The sequence below is a fragment of the Phyllobates terribilis genome, unplaced genomic scaffold (genome assembly GCF_046119375.1).
Source record: "Phyllobates terribilis strain yellow unplaced genomic scaffold, ASM4611937v1 Scaffold_12__6_contigs__length_324123572, whole genome shotgun sequence".
In the NCBI taxonomy this organism is placed as follows: Eukaryota; Metazoa; Chordata; class Amphibia; order Anura; family Dendrobatidae; genus Phyllobates; species Phyllobates terribilis.
Genome location: NW_027362772.1, coordinates 206779384 through 206795595, shown reverse-complemented (window position 1 = coordinate 206795595; position 16212 = coordinate 206779384). Strand labels below are relative to the sequence as shown.

The 16212-nt window shown below is 42.4% G+C and overlaps 1 protein-coding gene across 3 annotated transcripts in view; it reads left to right on the top strand.

Annotated features, from left to right (window-relative positions):
• Positions 1–16212, top strand: part of USP2 (ubiquitin specific peptidase 2) — a 203719-nt gene that overhangs the window by 160960 nt on the left and 26547 nt on the right. For all 3 annotated transcript variants that reach the window (XM_073656634.1, XM_073656633.1, XM_073656635.1), the window contains 3 exons: positions 5189–5239; positions 6357–6477; positions 10034–10145. In XM_073656634.1, the coding sequence (XP_073512735.1) occupies positions 5189–5239; positions 6357–6477; positions 10034–10145 (284 nt within the window). The remainder of the gene's footprint in view (positions 1–5188; positions 5240–6356; positions 6478–10033; positions 10146–16212) is intronic.

Here is a 16212-nt window from a genome sequence, read left to right as displayed (position 1 = left end):
CAATCAATCTGCTGACATATTAACGTTCCTAAAAGATTTCTTTGGTCTTTACTCCAGAATATATTAGGGGCACATGTCAGGGACGAAACATATGTATACCTCTCAACTTTTACTGTACTGCACAGTGTAGCCTTCCCTGATATTCACTGGCAAAAAATATATCCATTTAATAAGTCATAATTGTATTATTCCTAGAGTTTATAGTGTTTTACTTGGACTTTTTTGGGGTGTCATTTTTTTGTACAATTCTTCCTTCAGGATGTTGTGTGAGTAACAGCGCAAATCAAATCGCTGTGTTTTATTCCCCATATTTATCATGGACTCACAGCAAGGACCCGAGTGTGCAGAAAATGAGGAGAATATTTGTAGGGGAGAAGACATTATTTTCAACCAGATTTGGAAGAAACCTAGAAAATGACCCTTTTGTCAAATTAAATATGTAGACAATGAAAATGAATGATGCCATATGACCAGAATGAACATTCAGTTTCTAATGAAACCATAAGCACCAGCCATGATGCCAGTGTGTTTTTACGAGCATGTTATGGAATGTACAGTACTTTATATATCTCGTAAAGGATGTGACAGTCGCTGTGCGCCATATTGTGACATGTGCCACATGCAATCAGTGTATTCTCAGTACAGGCATAGAGGAGCTGGAGTGCCATGTGCAGGATCCCTGAGACATCTACTCCCCCTCCGACCCTGCGTGTCACTCTTCCATTATACCTTGTCAGCAGATGTACTGGAAATCTCCTGACCTGTATTATTAATTGTAGGGTTGGGTTGTGAATGGCAGCACAATGCCACCACAAACTGGTTTAATGGCCAGAAGATAGTAAATTCCTGGGATGTTTGTAGTACAGGACATGCTATTCCTGTCCCCTCCGCTCCACTTACTGCACCGTGCTGGCAGAATCAAGCACAAGCCTGCACTTTGTTCCCGCAGTTCCTAGAAACGTACAAAGTCCATTCAGTACATGTCTAGTAAAATGCCAGAAGTTCTCATCCTTGCCCTCGGGGTCAGGAGTGAAAGTTCTGATCGGGACATTTTTATGTCTCTTTATGGTTTCTTAGGGCACCTGGAAAAAAGACAACTGTTACCTAACACTTCTATTCATAGAAATAGACTCATGAAATAATATTCTTGGCTTCTAGATTTTGATATCTGGCTCATGAATTATGAATGACTGTGACTTTTTCCGCATTCATTTTATAGCGAAAAACCTAAACCTAATTAATTCATTTTCTTGCTGAGTTTGTATTTTTTATCGTAGTCGTATTTCTGTATGTTTCATGCTGAGAACTGACCACATTGACAATTATTGGATGCGATGATGTGTGACTGAGGTCACCGTGTACCCCAGACTTCTATTGCCGCCCATCCATGCTATTGGCTACAGGTCTGGGGGCATCAGGAGATGTTAGAGCAATGGCTGAATTCACTGACACTGATAACATCTTCCATGAAATCTCTAGTGGAAATGCTGATATGTAGAACAATGCAGCAGTAAGGTGAGGAGTGCTCAGGATCTTGATTGAGTAAACGAGATTACAGGTAATTCTGGGCTGGAGACAATAGTGATGGGATGTCACCCGTCAGCGCCCTATGAAGGGATTGTTCTGTGCCCTATAAACAGCCTGTATATTACTGACCTTGTCAGTGGCTTCATGCTACAGACTAACCATTGTATAAACAAGTGGACATTCTGGACACACTGTGACAATCTGTTAATCAGGGCGCTGCATGTAGTCTAACAACTGTCCCAGTAGATGGATGTGACAAAAGATTTATGTGACAGGTCGGAGCAGAGAACTAGCAGAAAAACTTAAGAAATTAGTTCAAAAGAGTGCAAGGAGTGACAAAGGCTGATTCTGAAGTGTGGGGAAAAAGTGTCAGAGAACGCTGCTTCCTAAATTTGGATATAATAACAGGAGAAACAGAGTACGTATAGGCATAAAAACAGTATAGCTTTATTAAATACCAAATATAAAGAAACGGCCACCAAGGGTGGCAGTATGAAATAGATAATAGGTTACAAAATGCAGCACATAGTAGTGTGTATACAGAATATATATACTTTGAAAAAAATTTCCTCAAGGAGAAAGAGGAAGGAAAGGCAAGCACAAAAAGTACAAGAATAGCACACACCATACATATGCACAGGTCCGCACAGATGTACAGATGAATATACAATGTCAATGCAGATACAAATATCGCTTACCAATTACAATTATAGATAGGAGTAATGGACAGGCCAAGGGCCAGGAGAAATAGAGGTACCAGGTGGCCCCAATAGAGCCTCGACGCGCGTTTCGCCCCTTAGCTGAGGGCTTTCTCAAGAGGCCTCTTGAGAAAGCCCTCAGCTAAGGGGCGAAACGCGCGTCGAGGCTCTATTGGGGCCACCTGGTACCTCTATTTCTCCTGGCCCTTGGCCTGTCCATTACTCCTATCTATAATTGTAATTGGTAAGCGATATTTGTATCTGCATTGACATTGTATATTCATCTGTACATCTGTGCGGACCTGTGCATATGTATGGTGTGTGCTATTCTTGTACTTTTTGTGCTTGCCTTTCCTTCCTCTTTCTCCTTGAGGAAATTTTTTTCAAAGTATATATATTCTGTATACACACTACTATGTGCTGCATTTTGTAACCTATTATCTACTTCATACTGCCACCCTTGGTGGCCGTTTCTTTATATTTGGTATTTAATAAAGCTATACTGTTTTTATGCCTATACGTACTCTGTTTCTCCTGTTATTATATCTAATGTTGAGTAGGCTAGTGGTAATTACTAGCCATGTATTTTCTAATTGGCGTCTTGCCACGATTATATAAAAAATGAAGGCCCTTCTGTGCATATTTCCTAAATATGGAGTTGAACGCAGATTACTTATTTTTTATAGTATTTAAAGTGGATGAATATTAATTAATTTAATTTTTTTTTTTAAGTACATTAGTCCGGTCATGTGATACACCTTCAGTAGCCCACATTCTGTTCTTATAGTCAGGATCTGCACTTGGCAAACTGAGTTTAAAGGGACTTTCAGCACAGAATGACTGTTCAAACTATGCCCCGCCGCTCGGTGCTTCATGGCGGGGCCATTCCTTTATATACACCTTCCTCCATGCTTGTTTTCCATCAATCACTACCCCCCACCTTATTTGACTGACAGCTCTGGGTTCATAAAGCCAGAGAAGGGAGGAAATAGATGAAAAACAAGCAGGTGGGAAGGAGCACTTATGTGTTTGGCCCCGTCGTGATGCACCGAGCGCCTGAACTTGGTTTCAACAGTCGTTTTGTGCTGACTGAGTCTCTTTAAAATACATTGTGTGCACACAGCCCATTTTTCACATCTTTACTTTTCTGTCTTTTCAGTTTTTAGCCAAATGCATCATATAAAGAGAAGAGAATTCTGTATTATATTGGAAATGTATGGAATGATCTATATTCAAGCACACCCAGTAATCTGCTTAACTAATGATTATTATGTATGCAGCCAGATATAAAACAGAAATAATGGAGACCTTGAACATGCGGCCTGACCGGCAGATAGTGTTACTGAGCAGACCCAATTCTGTATAACCTATTAATCACTACTAACTATGGGCTTTGTAGTCCAGTGGGCGGGCTTCCACAGTGATTGACAGCCTGCACTAAGTGTTTATACACAATGCACAGCCGTTCTCGGACCCAAATCCAGAGAGATACAGGGATTTTAATGGATTACATGGGTTGTAGTCAGACTGAAGGCATATTAGGATATTTCCGTCCTCAGCTAAATGAATGGAACATATACTGGATTACTGTATTGATGTTTTTGTCATCCCAAAATGGATACAACAATGAAAATAATTACTGGAAATGTGAACAGAGCCTGAGGCGCTGATTCACCAAGACGGGTGATTTTCTTGCTATCTTGATGAGCAGGTATATAGGAGTCAGATGTTCCTGTTTAAATAAGAAGTGCAATGAATTAGGAGCATCTGAGAAATGGTGTGCGCCTTGCCACAAATCTTACTCCAGTCTCTGCCTGGAGTAAAATATCTGGTGTAAGGAATTCCACAGCTCGTCTGATTCACTCCCTCACCGCACCCTGTCCAGCTCAGCTCTGGCAATTTTGGTGAAGCTGGGAGAAACTGGCATGGAAATGCCAAAGGCCGCAAATTTTTGCAACTTTTTAAAGCGATTTACTCCAGAATTCTGGAGAAATTGCTTTCATAAATCGGGACTTAAGTGTGTACAACTAAAGACAGAAGTCATTATCCTTTTCTAGTCTTTTTACATGACACACATATGTATGTGTGTATGTGTATATATGTATATATCAGTACAGACCAAAAGTTTGGACACACCTTCTCATTTAAAGATTTTTCTGTATTTTCATGACTATGAAAGCTCATCAAGAGAATGCCAAGAGTGTGCAAAGCAGTCATCAAAGCAAAAGGTGGCTACTTTGAAGAACCTAGAATATAAGACATATTTTCAGTGGTTTCACACTTTTTTGTTAAGTATATAATTCCACATGTGTTAATTCATAGTTTTGATGCCTTCAGTGTGAATGTACAATTTTCATAGTCATGAAAATACAGAAAAATCTTTAAATGAGAAGGTGTGTACAAACTTTTGGTCTGTACTATATATATATATATATATATATATATATATATATAATTATAATATATAATTTACTGTGATAGTGAACATGGGCACTATTGGCGGAGAAAATGCAAAATGACACTGTTTCCACTAAAATGGAACAATCGTGCACAAGCATTCCTGGGAACACCTGCTTGATGATGATGACTCAGTGATAACCGGCTGCCGATCACTCGATGAGCGATCAAAGCGTTCGTAGAGTGAAATGATCTTTTGGGCTGCGCACAAGTTCATCGTTGTCAGGAGCACAGTGTCTGGTGTACACAGGACCTGCGCTGCCAAGACAATGGCAGCCTATTACAGATTATTTGGTGTGCATCGGTAAGTGCGGCCTACCTATGTAACCGGATATTAAACTACCGACGATCAGTGAATATTTACTGTACTTATTGACAGTCGCCTTGTGTAAATGTGTTTTTCTATGAGAATGCTACATGACATATTATGGGAGTGTAATAAAAAGAAGTTAAGATGCGCATAAACAATAGGCTAAACTAATCCAAGATTGTCTTATGTCTTGCAGCCTGCCAAAGTGGTCCAAGGTTTGGTTGGCTTGAGAAATCTGGGTAACACGGTAAGTTTTTCTAATTGAATTAGGGCACAATCTGAATCTATTAATGGAGTATAGTGACGATTGTGAACCTGACGTTTACACCGACATTTCAGACAGTCCCTGAAAAATTTTTTTTTTTCGTAGGCTGTTTATTAAAAGAAATGTTAAGCTGACCACCATGACACTTATTAACTAGTGCAGATTTCCAGCACATTTCTTCATAGATATAATAGGGCCTAGTCACATCGGAGTCATCATGGGTTCAGTTTTAACAGGTTTCATAACTTATTGACTTGACTTGTAATAGGTCATATATAATAGGTTTTATACTGACAAGTTAAGATTCTCTGACTTTCATAAACCACTAGAAAGTCAAAGCAAACTCGCACCAGTGAGAACACGGCCTTACATAAATAAATGGGATCACTTTGAGCAGCTGCAGCACAAAACTGGTGAAATACTGAAAAGCTATTAATTATGAAAAATAATCATAGCCATCATTGCTTGATCAGTGAACCCTTTATTAGTTTACACAATGAATCTGCTGCTGTGTTCCTGCCAGCACCTGTTCCCTTTAGTGTGTACACAGATACAGCAACTCCATCCATTCTGTCATTGTTACGTGATTAGGACTGACTACGTACAGCCACCAATCTGGACAAGCTTCTGGATAAAAAGGACCCCTTCATAGTGATGATCTAGGAGATTGTACTCCAACAATCAAACTTTAATCATAAGGTTTAATCAACAATATTTACATATTTTAATAATCGTGAGTAAAGCAACAGGAGAATTAGAAGTCTTCTCCACATTGTGCAGCACTTGTCTTTAGTAGGAGAGTCTGGCCTGCTGTTCCCATACTTTCCTGACCCAGATCTTTGCACCCCACGTTCAGCACTCGGGGGCACGCAGAGTGGTAACAGTAGTGCCGCTGAACCACGGCTCCCGGAGTATTCTCCTGCCCGGGTACCGGGTGGCTTTATCTATGGCTCCTGCTCTACCACCAGGTCTCCAGCTTTCACGGCCATCGTGTAGATGTGAAAAAGATTAATTTCAGTAATTTCTCACTAGCTCCTTGTGCTGTTTTGTTTTTGATGGTCTTTGTCTCTGGGAGTCTGACATGTCTTCTCACTTACAGTGCTTCATGAACTCCATTCTACAATGTCTGAGTAACACTAAAGATCTGAGGGACTATTGTCTGCACAACTCCTATAAGCGCGACCTGAACTCCAAGACCTGCAGCACCGCCATTATGGAAGGTGGGTGATAGCAGACACACAAAGCTTCAATACCAGGGAAAAATGTCCGTATTACAGACTCAGATCAGCATTGCTGATTATCCTGTCCAGGATACTTATTTGCTGTTCTTATTTAAATCGTATAGACCAGATTTTTACTGGCCAAATATAGATAAAGACGATCAATTTTAGTCCTGCTCCTCCCCTGAGTAATCTATTTACTTTTTCCTCTTAAGTCTATATATGAGATTGCTTTTTCTAAGGGCATTTTATACAGTGTTGATCGCCTGAACATTCATTGAGGTGATCATTTCCAAGGGTAAATGTCCAGCAGTCCAAGGCCAAAGAATTATTTTCATAATCGCTTTTGATCACATCTTATGTGATGTCTTAATGGTGTAAACCAAATGAGAGGAAGCAGCAATTTCACAAGTGGTCGTTCATAGAAAACCGCCACGGTAATTATGACATGTACATGTTAGTGACCTGCTTCTAATATGGTCACCCAGAACTTGTTACATGAAATGTATTTGCCAATGTAAAAGGAGCTTTATATATGCACACATTTAGGTGATAGAACAATACTGTGGAAATTGCAGTTTGCACAGAGCTGAGTTTGCCATTTTACTGCAAAAAACGAACCTGACAAGCTCCTGCTAGCAACATGTAATGTACGTACAGGTTGCTGTGACTATGTAGCACTAGCATGCAAACAGACACAAACCAGCACGCTGTAATGTGCTAGGGCAATGCTCCTCAACTGGAAGCCCCCAACAGACCCAGGTTCTCAGGACTTCCGTAGTATTGCCCTGGGGATGGAATTGATGGAATTATCACCTGTACAATACCAAGGAAATCCCAAAAACATGATCTGTTGGGGGCCCTGAGGACTGGAGCTGAGTTACACTGTGCCAAAGTATATGTTATAATTCAATTTATTCTTCTAAATGAGAGATACTTTATGCACATTTTGATCAAATTGTGTGAGCCTATTTGCCAGAGACAAGGCAACCTCTTCAGAAGGGAACCTACACTAAAGACCTTACCTGTCTGTGGCCTAAGACTTAAGGCCCCGTCACACTAAGCGATATCGCTAGCGAGATCGCTGCTGTGTCACGGTTTTGGTGACTCACCAGCGACCTCACCAGCGATGTCGCTATGTGTGACACTTTGCAGCGATCAGGCCCCTGCTGTGAGGTCCCTGATCGTTGCAAAGTGTCCTGGACCATTTATTGGTCGTTGGCCTCCCGCTGGCCAGCACACATCGCTGTGTGTGACCAGCGGGACCAACAATCTGGCTGGTAACCAAGGGCACGCGCGCACTTAGTAACCCGCTGTTTACCATAGATACCACTCTGCTACGGTGAGCGGAGGCTTCAGCGCACCGTAGCAGAGTGGTATCCATGGTAAACAGCGGGTTACTAGGGGCACACGCGCACTTAGTAACCCGATATTTACCATAGTTACCAGCCTGCTCCTGCTTAAGCAGCAGGCTGGTAACGGGAACAGGACATCGTGGAACGATTCTTTCCACGATATCGCTGCTCCCCTCATCGCTGGTGAGCCTGCCTGTTTGACAGCTCACCAGCGATGTATTAGCGATGCAGCAACGATCCCTGACAGGTCGTATCGTTGTCGGAATCGCTGCTGCATCGCTTAGTGTGACGGGGCCTTAAGAATTTCTAGAACGGAAAGTATCCAGCTGTTAATAAAAAAACTGTCTGGGACAGATGGCAGAAGTGTCAAGTAACATGGTGGCAGTCACCACCCCCAAATGTAAGCTTCCAAAAATGACAAGTGTGATTATAGTCTACATAGTAGTAATGAAATTCATATATTCAGTGTTCACCTATATTTGCTCAACATACAGTAGTACTTATGTGCTTGTATTGTAGTGCATTCACGGCTCCCTGCACTTACACAATTCTCTCATTTTGATAGGAGGTTCTTTACAATTTTTTGTAGTGTACATTTAGGGGTATTTAACTTCCTCCAAATTTGCTGAGCACTCCTATCAGTCACAAGCTGATAATGAGGGCTGGATGCTACTTGCCCATTACATTTGTAGGTGTAGATACAGGAGAGATAAGTGTGACATTGTAGATTCCCTTCTGAACAGGTTGTCTTGTCCTGGCTGGTGGCCTCACACAGTTTGATCAGTATGTACAGCAGTATTGCAGTTATAAATGTAATTATTCTGTTTTGGCATATACCTTGGTGCGCACAGGATGCTATTGTGCCTATATGTCATTTGACTACAACACATCTTACAGTAATAAAGCAGATACACCTTCAAGTATTGCTTGTTGTGGTTTCTGCTCTGGAAACATCATTTACAGACAAAACTGCCTGTGATTCTGATGTGTACTATGTGTATGATGTGTAATTAGGGTCAGCACATTACATTTCCAAACACTTAATGTCTGCGTGTTCAAGTTTTGCTGTTGAGAGCGACCACACAATGTATGAGGCAGGGAGGGGATATAACAATGGCCGCCCCGTCCATGGCAGGAGCTGCAAGAGCGAGGCTGCGTCCATGAAACGCTGTGTAGGGGGCGGCACGGACCGCCATATGGCATAGCTCTGCTCCTCAGATAGAACAAGCATCTATAGTTCACAAGACTTTAACTCTTTTTGTTGTATAATCCCAATGTCTTGATGACATACAGTGACTGTTCTGCAGATCAATAAAGCTCCATTCACAGAAATCAGAACCACTGCTGCAAAAAGTACATTGGCCGTCTGACTGCGCTCTTACTGCACATATAAATGGGACTAAGATGGGACCACAATGCTCGGACTGGCCGCGGCTCTCCCAACCTGAGCGTGACAGCTGCATATAAATATAAGACGCTGTCACGCTCGGGCTGAGAGAGCCGTCGACCAGTCCGAGCATTGCAACCTGATCTTGGTCCGATTTATTTTATACGGCCGTCTGGCTGCGCCATATTTTTAAAAAATATATATATTTTGAGAATCGTATGATCGGTACGTAACGTTAAACTGCAGTTTTCAATACTGTATTGTCTTCTTCATCAAAAGAAATGTGAGAATTATCGCAAATCAATAGGGCTGTCAGCTCCCTCCCTGACTCAACCGCACTCCTGTCACTCAGGTATATAGCTCGGGAGTTTCCCAGACATGGCCGCCATTCCCCTGCTGTAATAGCAGGTGGCTGTATATTACATGTTGTCATGTATCATACAGCAGACATGTTTTTGTTGATCAGGAATGAATGCTTAGAGGCGGTGACGCAGTGATGACAGGCGCTGTGTGTGCGTATGTGATTGCATGCATTGCAGAAAACTTGTACACAGCTTTACGTACATTTCTGGCTGCTGAACTCAACAAGCCGTGTCGCTTCTATTTTTAATATGAGTCACCGGGACACCGACCTGAAGAGCTGAATATACAAAGTGTAATTAGGACGATACGTACAATTAGTCCCAGGCACACGCCTAGCAATAGCCAAACACTGGCTCCATGCAGGACCGGGATACAGGCACCAGCTGATCACTGTATACTGATGTGTATATCATGGTGTATGTCTGCTCAACCTCTCCTATCCCCCTTTTAGAGTTTGCACGTCTGCTTCAGGCCATATGGACCAGCTCCGTCAATGACGTCGTGAGTCCTTCTGAATTCAAAACGCAGATACAGAGATACGCTCCACGCTTCATGGGATACAAGTAAGAAACAAATGTCAATGGGGATTGTATCATGCTGACCCTCCTTCATCAGCAGCACATTAACGGGATATAAATGTCTGATAGATGCAGGTCCAACCTCCACGTCCTGCAATATCTGCAAAACCAGGGCCCCACACATCCAGGTCTCCCCATAGACTTCACTGGGAGTTATGGATACCACAGGCTGCATCCTCTGCTGTTTCTTTGAATCCTATAGAAATAAATGAAGACTTGCATGGCAATCTCACTAGGGGAAAGGGATCTTGGAAGCTCCTCTGGAGAATAGATGAGGGTCCCTGTCCTCGGAGACCATGCATGTGTGCCCATCTCCATTCACTTCTGTGGGAGGTATAAGAATAGACCAACAAGCGTTTCCAGCCATCTCTCTCTTCACAGTGTCCATGAGATGGGGCTTATTGCAAGCACCATTATTGTTCTGGTCTCAGAGGTGGGTCTGGCATCCAGCAGACATCTATGGTGTGTCCTGTGCATATACTGTACATTTCTCAGATGGAAATACACATTTAAGGCTATGTTCACACGTTGCGTTTTTTGCAGCGTTTTTTTGTGCAGGGAAAACTGCTCTCTTGGCAGTAAAAAAAAGCGACCTCAAAAAAGCAGGTTTTGATGAGTTTTTACTGAGTTTTTGTCAGTGCTCATTTGTCTCTTGTGCATGCTGATAAAATTTAGTGCATAAAAAAAATAACAAGATTCAACTTCCTCAGGTTTTGGCACCAAAAACCTTATACCTGCATTTTTGCTGCATTTTTGCCGTGTTTGTGCACCACCCTTTGCTTTCAATGGGTGAAAAAACGCTGAAAGAAGTGACATGCAGCTGTTTGACAAAACAGTCAGGAAAAAAACCAAGCTGTGCTCATGAGATTTCTGAAATCTCATAGACTTTGCTGGTACTGTAAAACGCTGCTGAAAATTTGCATTAAAAACGCTGAAAAAACACAACGTGTGAACATGGCCTTAGTTGGTCAAAAACAAGCAAATGAAAGATTAATGTTGGAAGATGAAAATCTGTAAAAATTGATAAAAAGGATTGAATTCTGTTAGGGGCTTGTATCATTAGAAATGTCTGTGATGAACAGATAGTAAGTGTAGGTGATATCAGTCACCTCTCCGCCTTTACTTTCCTTCATTAATCCTGGTAATGGGGCGTTGTGGGACGTGTCAGGGCGGCCACCCTGCAGTTTCCCCTCACTTCTCCATTACATCTGCATCTCTCCTCCACACGGAGGACAGCGTAGTTGTGACCCGGCTTCTTCCATAGGGATTACAGGAATCTGGGAGCGATGGAGGTTCTTAATGATGGAAAATTTACTAAAACTGCCAGGAATGCCTGATTGCGGTATTAGGACACGTTCAGTATTCTCCATCAGTATTTGTAAGCCAAAACCAGGAGTGGGTGATAAATACAGAAGTGGTGACGTGTTTCTATTATTCTTTTCCTCTGATTGTTCCTCTCCTCGTTCTGGATTACAAATATTGATGTACAATACTGACCAAATACTGAACGTGTGAATGTGGCCTTACACTGACTACAGGAAGCAGAATATACATGTCTACACATGTTATGTTACAGCCTTATGCCAGACCTATAACCATGTGAAGCCTTTCCTATATACCGTAGTACAGGCTCATGATTTCTCCGCTCTCCCTGTGGTGTTTTATGTTCTTCTAGTTTTGTCACTTTATTTTTATTTCTAATTACCGAGTGCAAACAGTTAAAGCCATAAGAATACGATGACTACAATGATTACCTGAGTGCATGATAGAAACTCACTGCCATTATGATCGTGTTAGCATCATAACCCATTATTACATAAGTGCTCTCAGGGATTATTGCCGCAGCCCTGCCCATTATCAGCATTGTTACAGCATTATAATGGGCCATCCTTATAAGCCACTTAAAATCTGTGAATCTTTCATATTGTGACATAATACACGTACTGTTCATGATACCACTTATGTGTTAGATCCATAAATGGCTACACGCACTGAGACATGGCAGCATTGCTCAGTCACCTATCATTAATAGTCTTATCCTATCCACACAGTCCTGGTCTAGTAATACCGTGCGGGATCAGATTCCCTGCACCCTAAAATATATCAATGCGGGCCAACAATATTATTGGAAATGGCAGCCATTCATGTTTCTATTGTGCTTGTTCTGCTAAAGGGAACATACTTGATACTGATATTTTTTTATTCTCGCACTGTCCTATTTCGGAGTGATAGTGCAGGATTGTGAAAATTGCAGCATGCTGCGATATCTGGTGAATAGAAAAGTGTTTGCTGAACACAGGGACTTATTGATGAGGAATAAAAGGTAAAACATTACTCTGCCTGTTTTATCACAGGAACGGCTGTGTCTGAAGTGTCTCCAGCACTCTGAGCTTATCAGAAATCAAATCTACCTCACTGACTTGATTTATGATGGGCTTGAGTCTGGAGATGCCTCAGAAACAGACACTCCTGTGACAAAACAGGCAATGTAATATTTTACCTTTTATCCATCATTAATAGGTCCCTGTGTTCAGCAAATTCTTTTCTTTTTACCAGATGGTGCAGTAGTCTGTTTACCTCACAGGAAGCAGCAGCTGCCAGCCACTGCTATGTCATCTAAATATTCACTTCTTCTTCCTCTCCCTGGTCAGACACAGCAGGGCTGTGGAGTCGGTAAGCCAAACCTCCGACTCCCCAATTTCCATGCCATCGACTTCACGACTTCGACTCCCTCATACATGGCTCATGTTTAAGTGATAAATTTACTGTAGCACAAATTCATCTCAGCTAAAAGTCTAGACCCTCAGATCAGGAATAGGACAGACATTTATAGGACATTTCATAACTTTCCCAAATTCTTATGAAAAAATATTCCCCACAAACTGCATTGAACTACTGCACCCAATTTATTATATATTTTAGGAGTTGGAGTCAGTCCATTTTATATGGACTCCACAGCCATTACAAAGTACACAGCAGGGGCACATGTATAAGATTATCTCAGCACAGGAACATTTTTTAAACACATCCAATTGTGGAAATTATTATTATTCCAAGATCTATTGATTAAATTGTACTTTGTTCATGGGAAAACACCTTTTAACCCCTTTACGACCTTGGACGTATGAGTATGTCCAAGGTCGCATCCCCCTCTTTGGCGCAGGCTCCAGGCGATGAGCCCGCACCTTACCGGGTACATGACAGCTGATCTGATCAACTGACATGTGCCCCTAACTGCCTTGTGTGGACTCGTGATTCCCCCCCCCCCCCCCCCGCGGCTGTTAACATTTAACATGGTTGTGGTGGAAGTCCGTCACTAGTCCCGCCCACCGATGCCGTGTCACATGACCGCGGGTCACCAATGGGTTGGCATGACAACCTGGGGTCTGCAGGAGACCCTTGTGGTTGTCATTGCAGGGAGGCTATGAGCTCCGCCCAGCGTTCATAGCAGATGAGCACTTTGGTTACACATAGCTGAAGCCCTGCTGTGTGTAGCACAGGTGATCAGATGATTGCAGCTTCTTGTCTCCCATGGAGACTACTGAAGCAAGTGAAAAGTAAAAAAAACGGTTTTAAAAAATATAAAAGTTCAAATCACCCCCCTTTCGCCCCAATTAAAATAAAACAAAACAAGAAATACACATATTTGGTATCGCTGCGTTCATAATCGCCCGATCTATCAATATAAAAAAATTATTCCGATCAGTAAACGGCGTAACGAGAAAAAAAATCAACACGCCAGAATTAAGTTTTTTTGGTCGACACAACATTGCATTAAAATGCAATAACGGGCGATCAAAACATCGGATCTACCCCAAAATGGTATCAATAAAAATGTAAGCTTGGCACGCAGAAAATAAGCCCTCACCCGGCCCCAGATCCCGAAAAATGGAGACGCTATGGGTCTTGGAAAATAGCGCCATTTTTTATTTTTTTTTTTTACAAACTTTGGATTTTTTTTCACCACTTTTATATAAAAGGAACCTATACATATTTGGTGTCTACAAACTCGTAATGACCTGGAGAATCATAATGGCAGGACAGTTTTAGCATTTAGTGAACATGGTAAAAAAAAAAAACAATTGTGGAATTGCACTTTTTGTGCAATTTCACCGCACTTGGATTTTTTTCCCATTTTCCAGTACACGATATGATAAAACTAATGGTGTCGTTCAAAAGTACAACTCGTCCCACAAAAAATAAGCCGTCACATGGCCATACTGACAGAAAAATAAAAAAGTTATGGCTCTGTGAAGAAGAGAAGCGAAAAACGAAAACTCAAAAGCGGAAAAACCCAAAGTGGTAAAGGGGCTAAGCTGAACATGTACAAGAAAGTGAAATTGGCGCTAGGTACAAGCTAGCTTATGGCAATTTCTAGTGTAAATTACAGAAAATCTCCAAGACTTCGTTTAGCACCTTCCCTGCTACTAAACTCTATCCAGTTTTATGAAAATAAAGCAGGAAAAACTAGAAAAAAGTCACACATTTTGGGGCAAAAAAACAGATATTTTCCAAAATCATTTCCTCCTCTCCAGAAAACCGGCACACAGGCCTTCATACAAGCAACTCATCGTTTTTAGGTATCTGCTTTCTGTTGGTGAATGTCCTTTATTTACAGAAGTAACCCCAGGTATATCTACCCAAGGTGGTCTGTCCTCTGTGAGCGAAACAGCCTGGGCTGTAGACTGGTACATTGTAGCTCCATTTATACAGTGACATGAAGCTTTCAGCGGCGTCAGGACTGCATCAGGACAGGTGGCATTAGCGGTCATCTGCCCTATAACCTGTAGCCTCTCAGCGATGACGGGCTTGGTGCTCAGCGATGGTGCTCTCAGCGATGGTGCTCTCAGCGATGACGGGCTTGGTGCTCTCAGCGATGACGGGCTTGGTGCTCTCAGCGATGACGGGCTTGGTGCTCTCAGCGATGACGGGCTTGGTGCTCTCAGCGATGACGGGCTTGGTGCTCTCAGCGATGACGGGCTTGGTGCTCTCAGCGATGACGGGCTTGGTGCGCTCAGCGATGACGGGCTTGGTGCGCTCAGCGATGACGGGCTTGGTGCGCTCAGCGATGACGGGCTTGGTGCGCTCAGCGATGAAGGGCTTGGTGCGCTCAGCAATGGTGCTCTCAGCGATGACGGGCTTGGTGCGCTCAGCGATGACGGGCTTGGTGCTCAGCGATGGTGCGCTCAGCGATGACGGACTTGGTGCGCTCAGCGATGATGAACTCGGAGCGCTCCAGTTTCTTGAACCATTTTGGCTAATAAGAAAACAGAGATGTGGCAGTGATAAGCCCCCCACACATCGGGCAGTGTACTTATGTAACAGATTCACTTCAAGCAAACATTTTTTCATTGGCTGATAAAAATCAATTATATAAAAAAAAGATGGAACAAAGGCTCACAGTTATGGATGTGCTTACACCAGTGAAGGACTGTTTTGGACATTAGTCTGTGCCTTTCTACATAGGTTTTTGCTTGAGTGCTTGAAGCATCGTCAATTTCATCAAGAGGCATACACCTTGTAATAAATCTGTTGTAAGCTCCACAGCTCGCCACGCCAGTGTAATTTATTGCTGGCTGATTATTCTCATCCGTTTGTATGCTGTACTGTGCATACACTTACATAACCAGCTTCCATGTAGCCGCGCACGATGGCTGCATTAGTGCTATGTGTAGTAATAAAGCAGATTACACCTGACTCATCACTGGTATCACGGCACTGACTACAGCAGCAGCTGTCAACAACACTGCTGCAGGGAAGCAGTAACGTGGTGGCGTCTTCTCAGCACACGTCTACACTGGGGTTTGCTTGTTATTGGTGCTGTCATGTTTGTTGTGTGGAATAGCTGAAGCTGTGCTCATAATCATGAAGCGGATCCTCTGTCTTGTAAATTCTTGTATTCCTCATGAAGCAACCATTCTGAAGTATCTTTATTTAGAGCTCTGTGCCATTCCTCTGTACTCTTCCTGGAAGTGTAGAAATTAAAGGGTTGTTCCCAAAATCATAATGTGGTTTTACAATGTTGTACACATTTATTCATTTGTGCCCATAT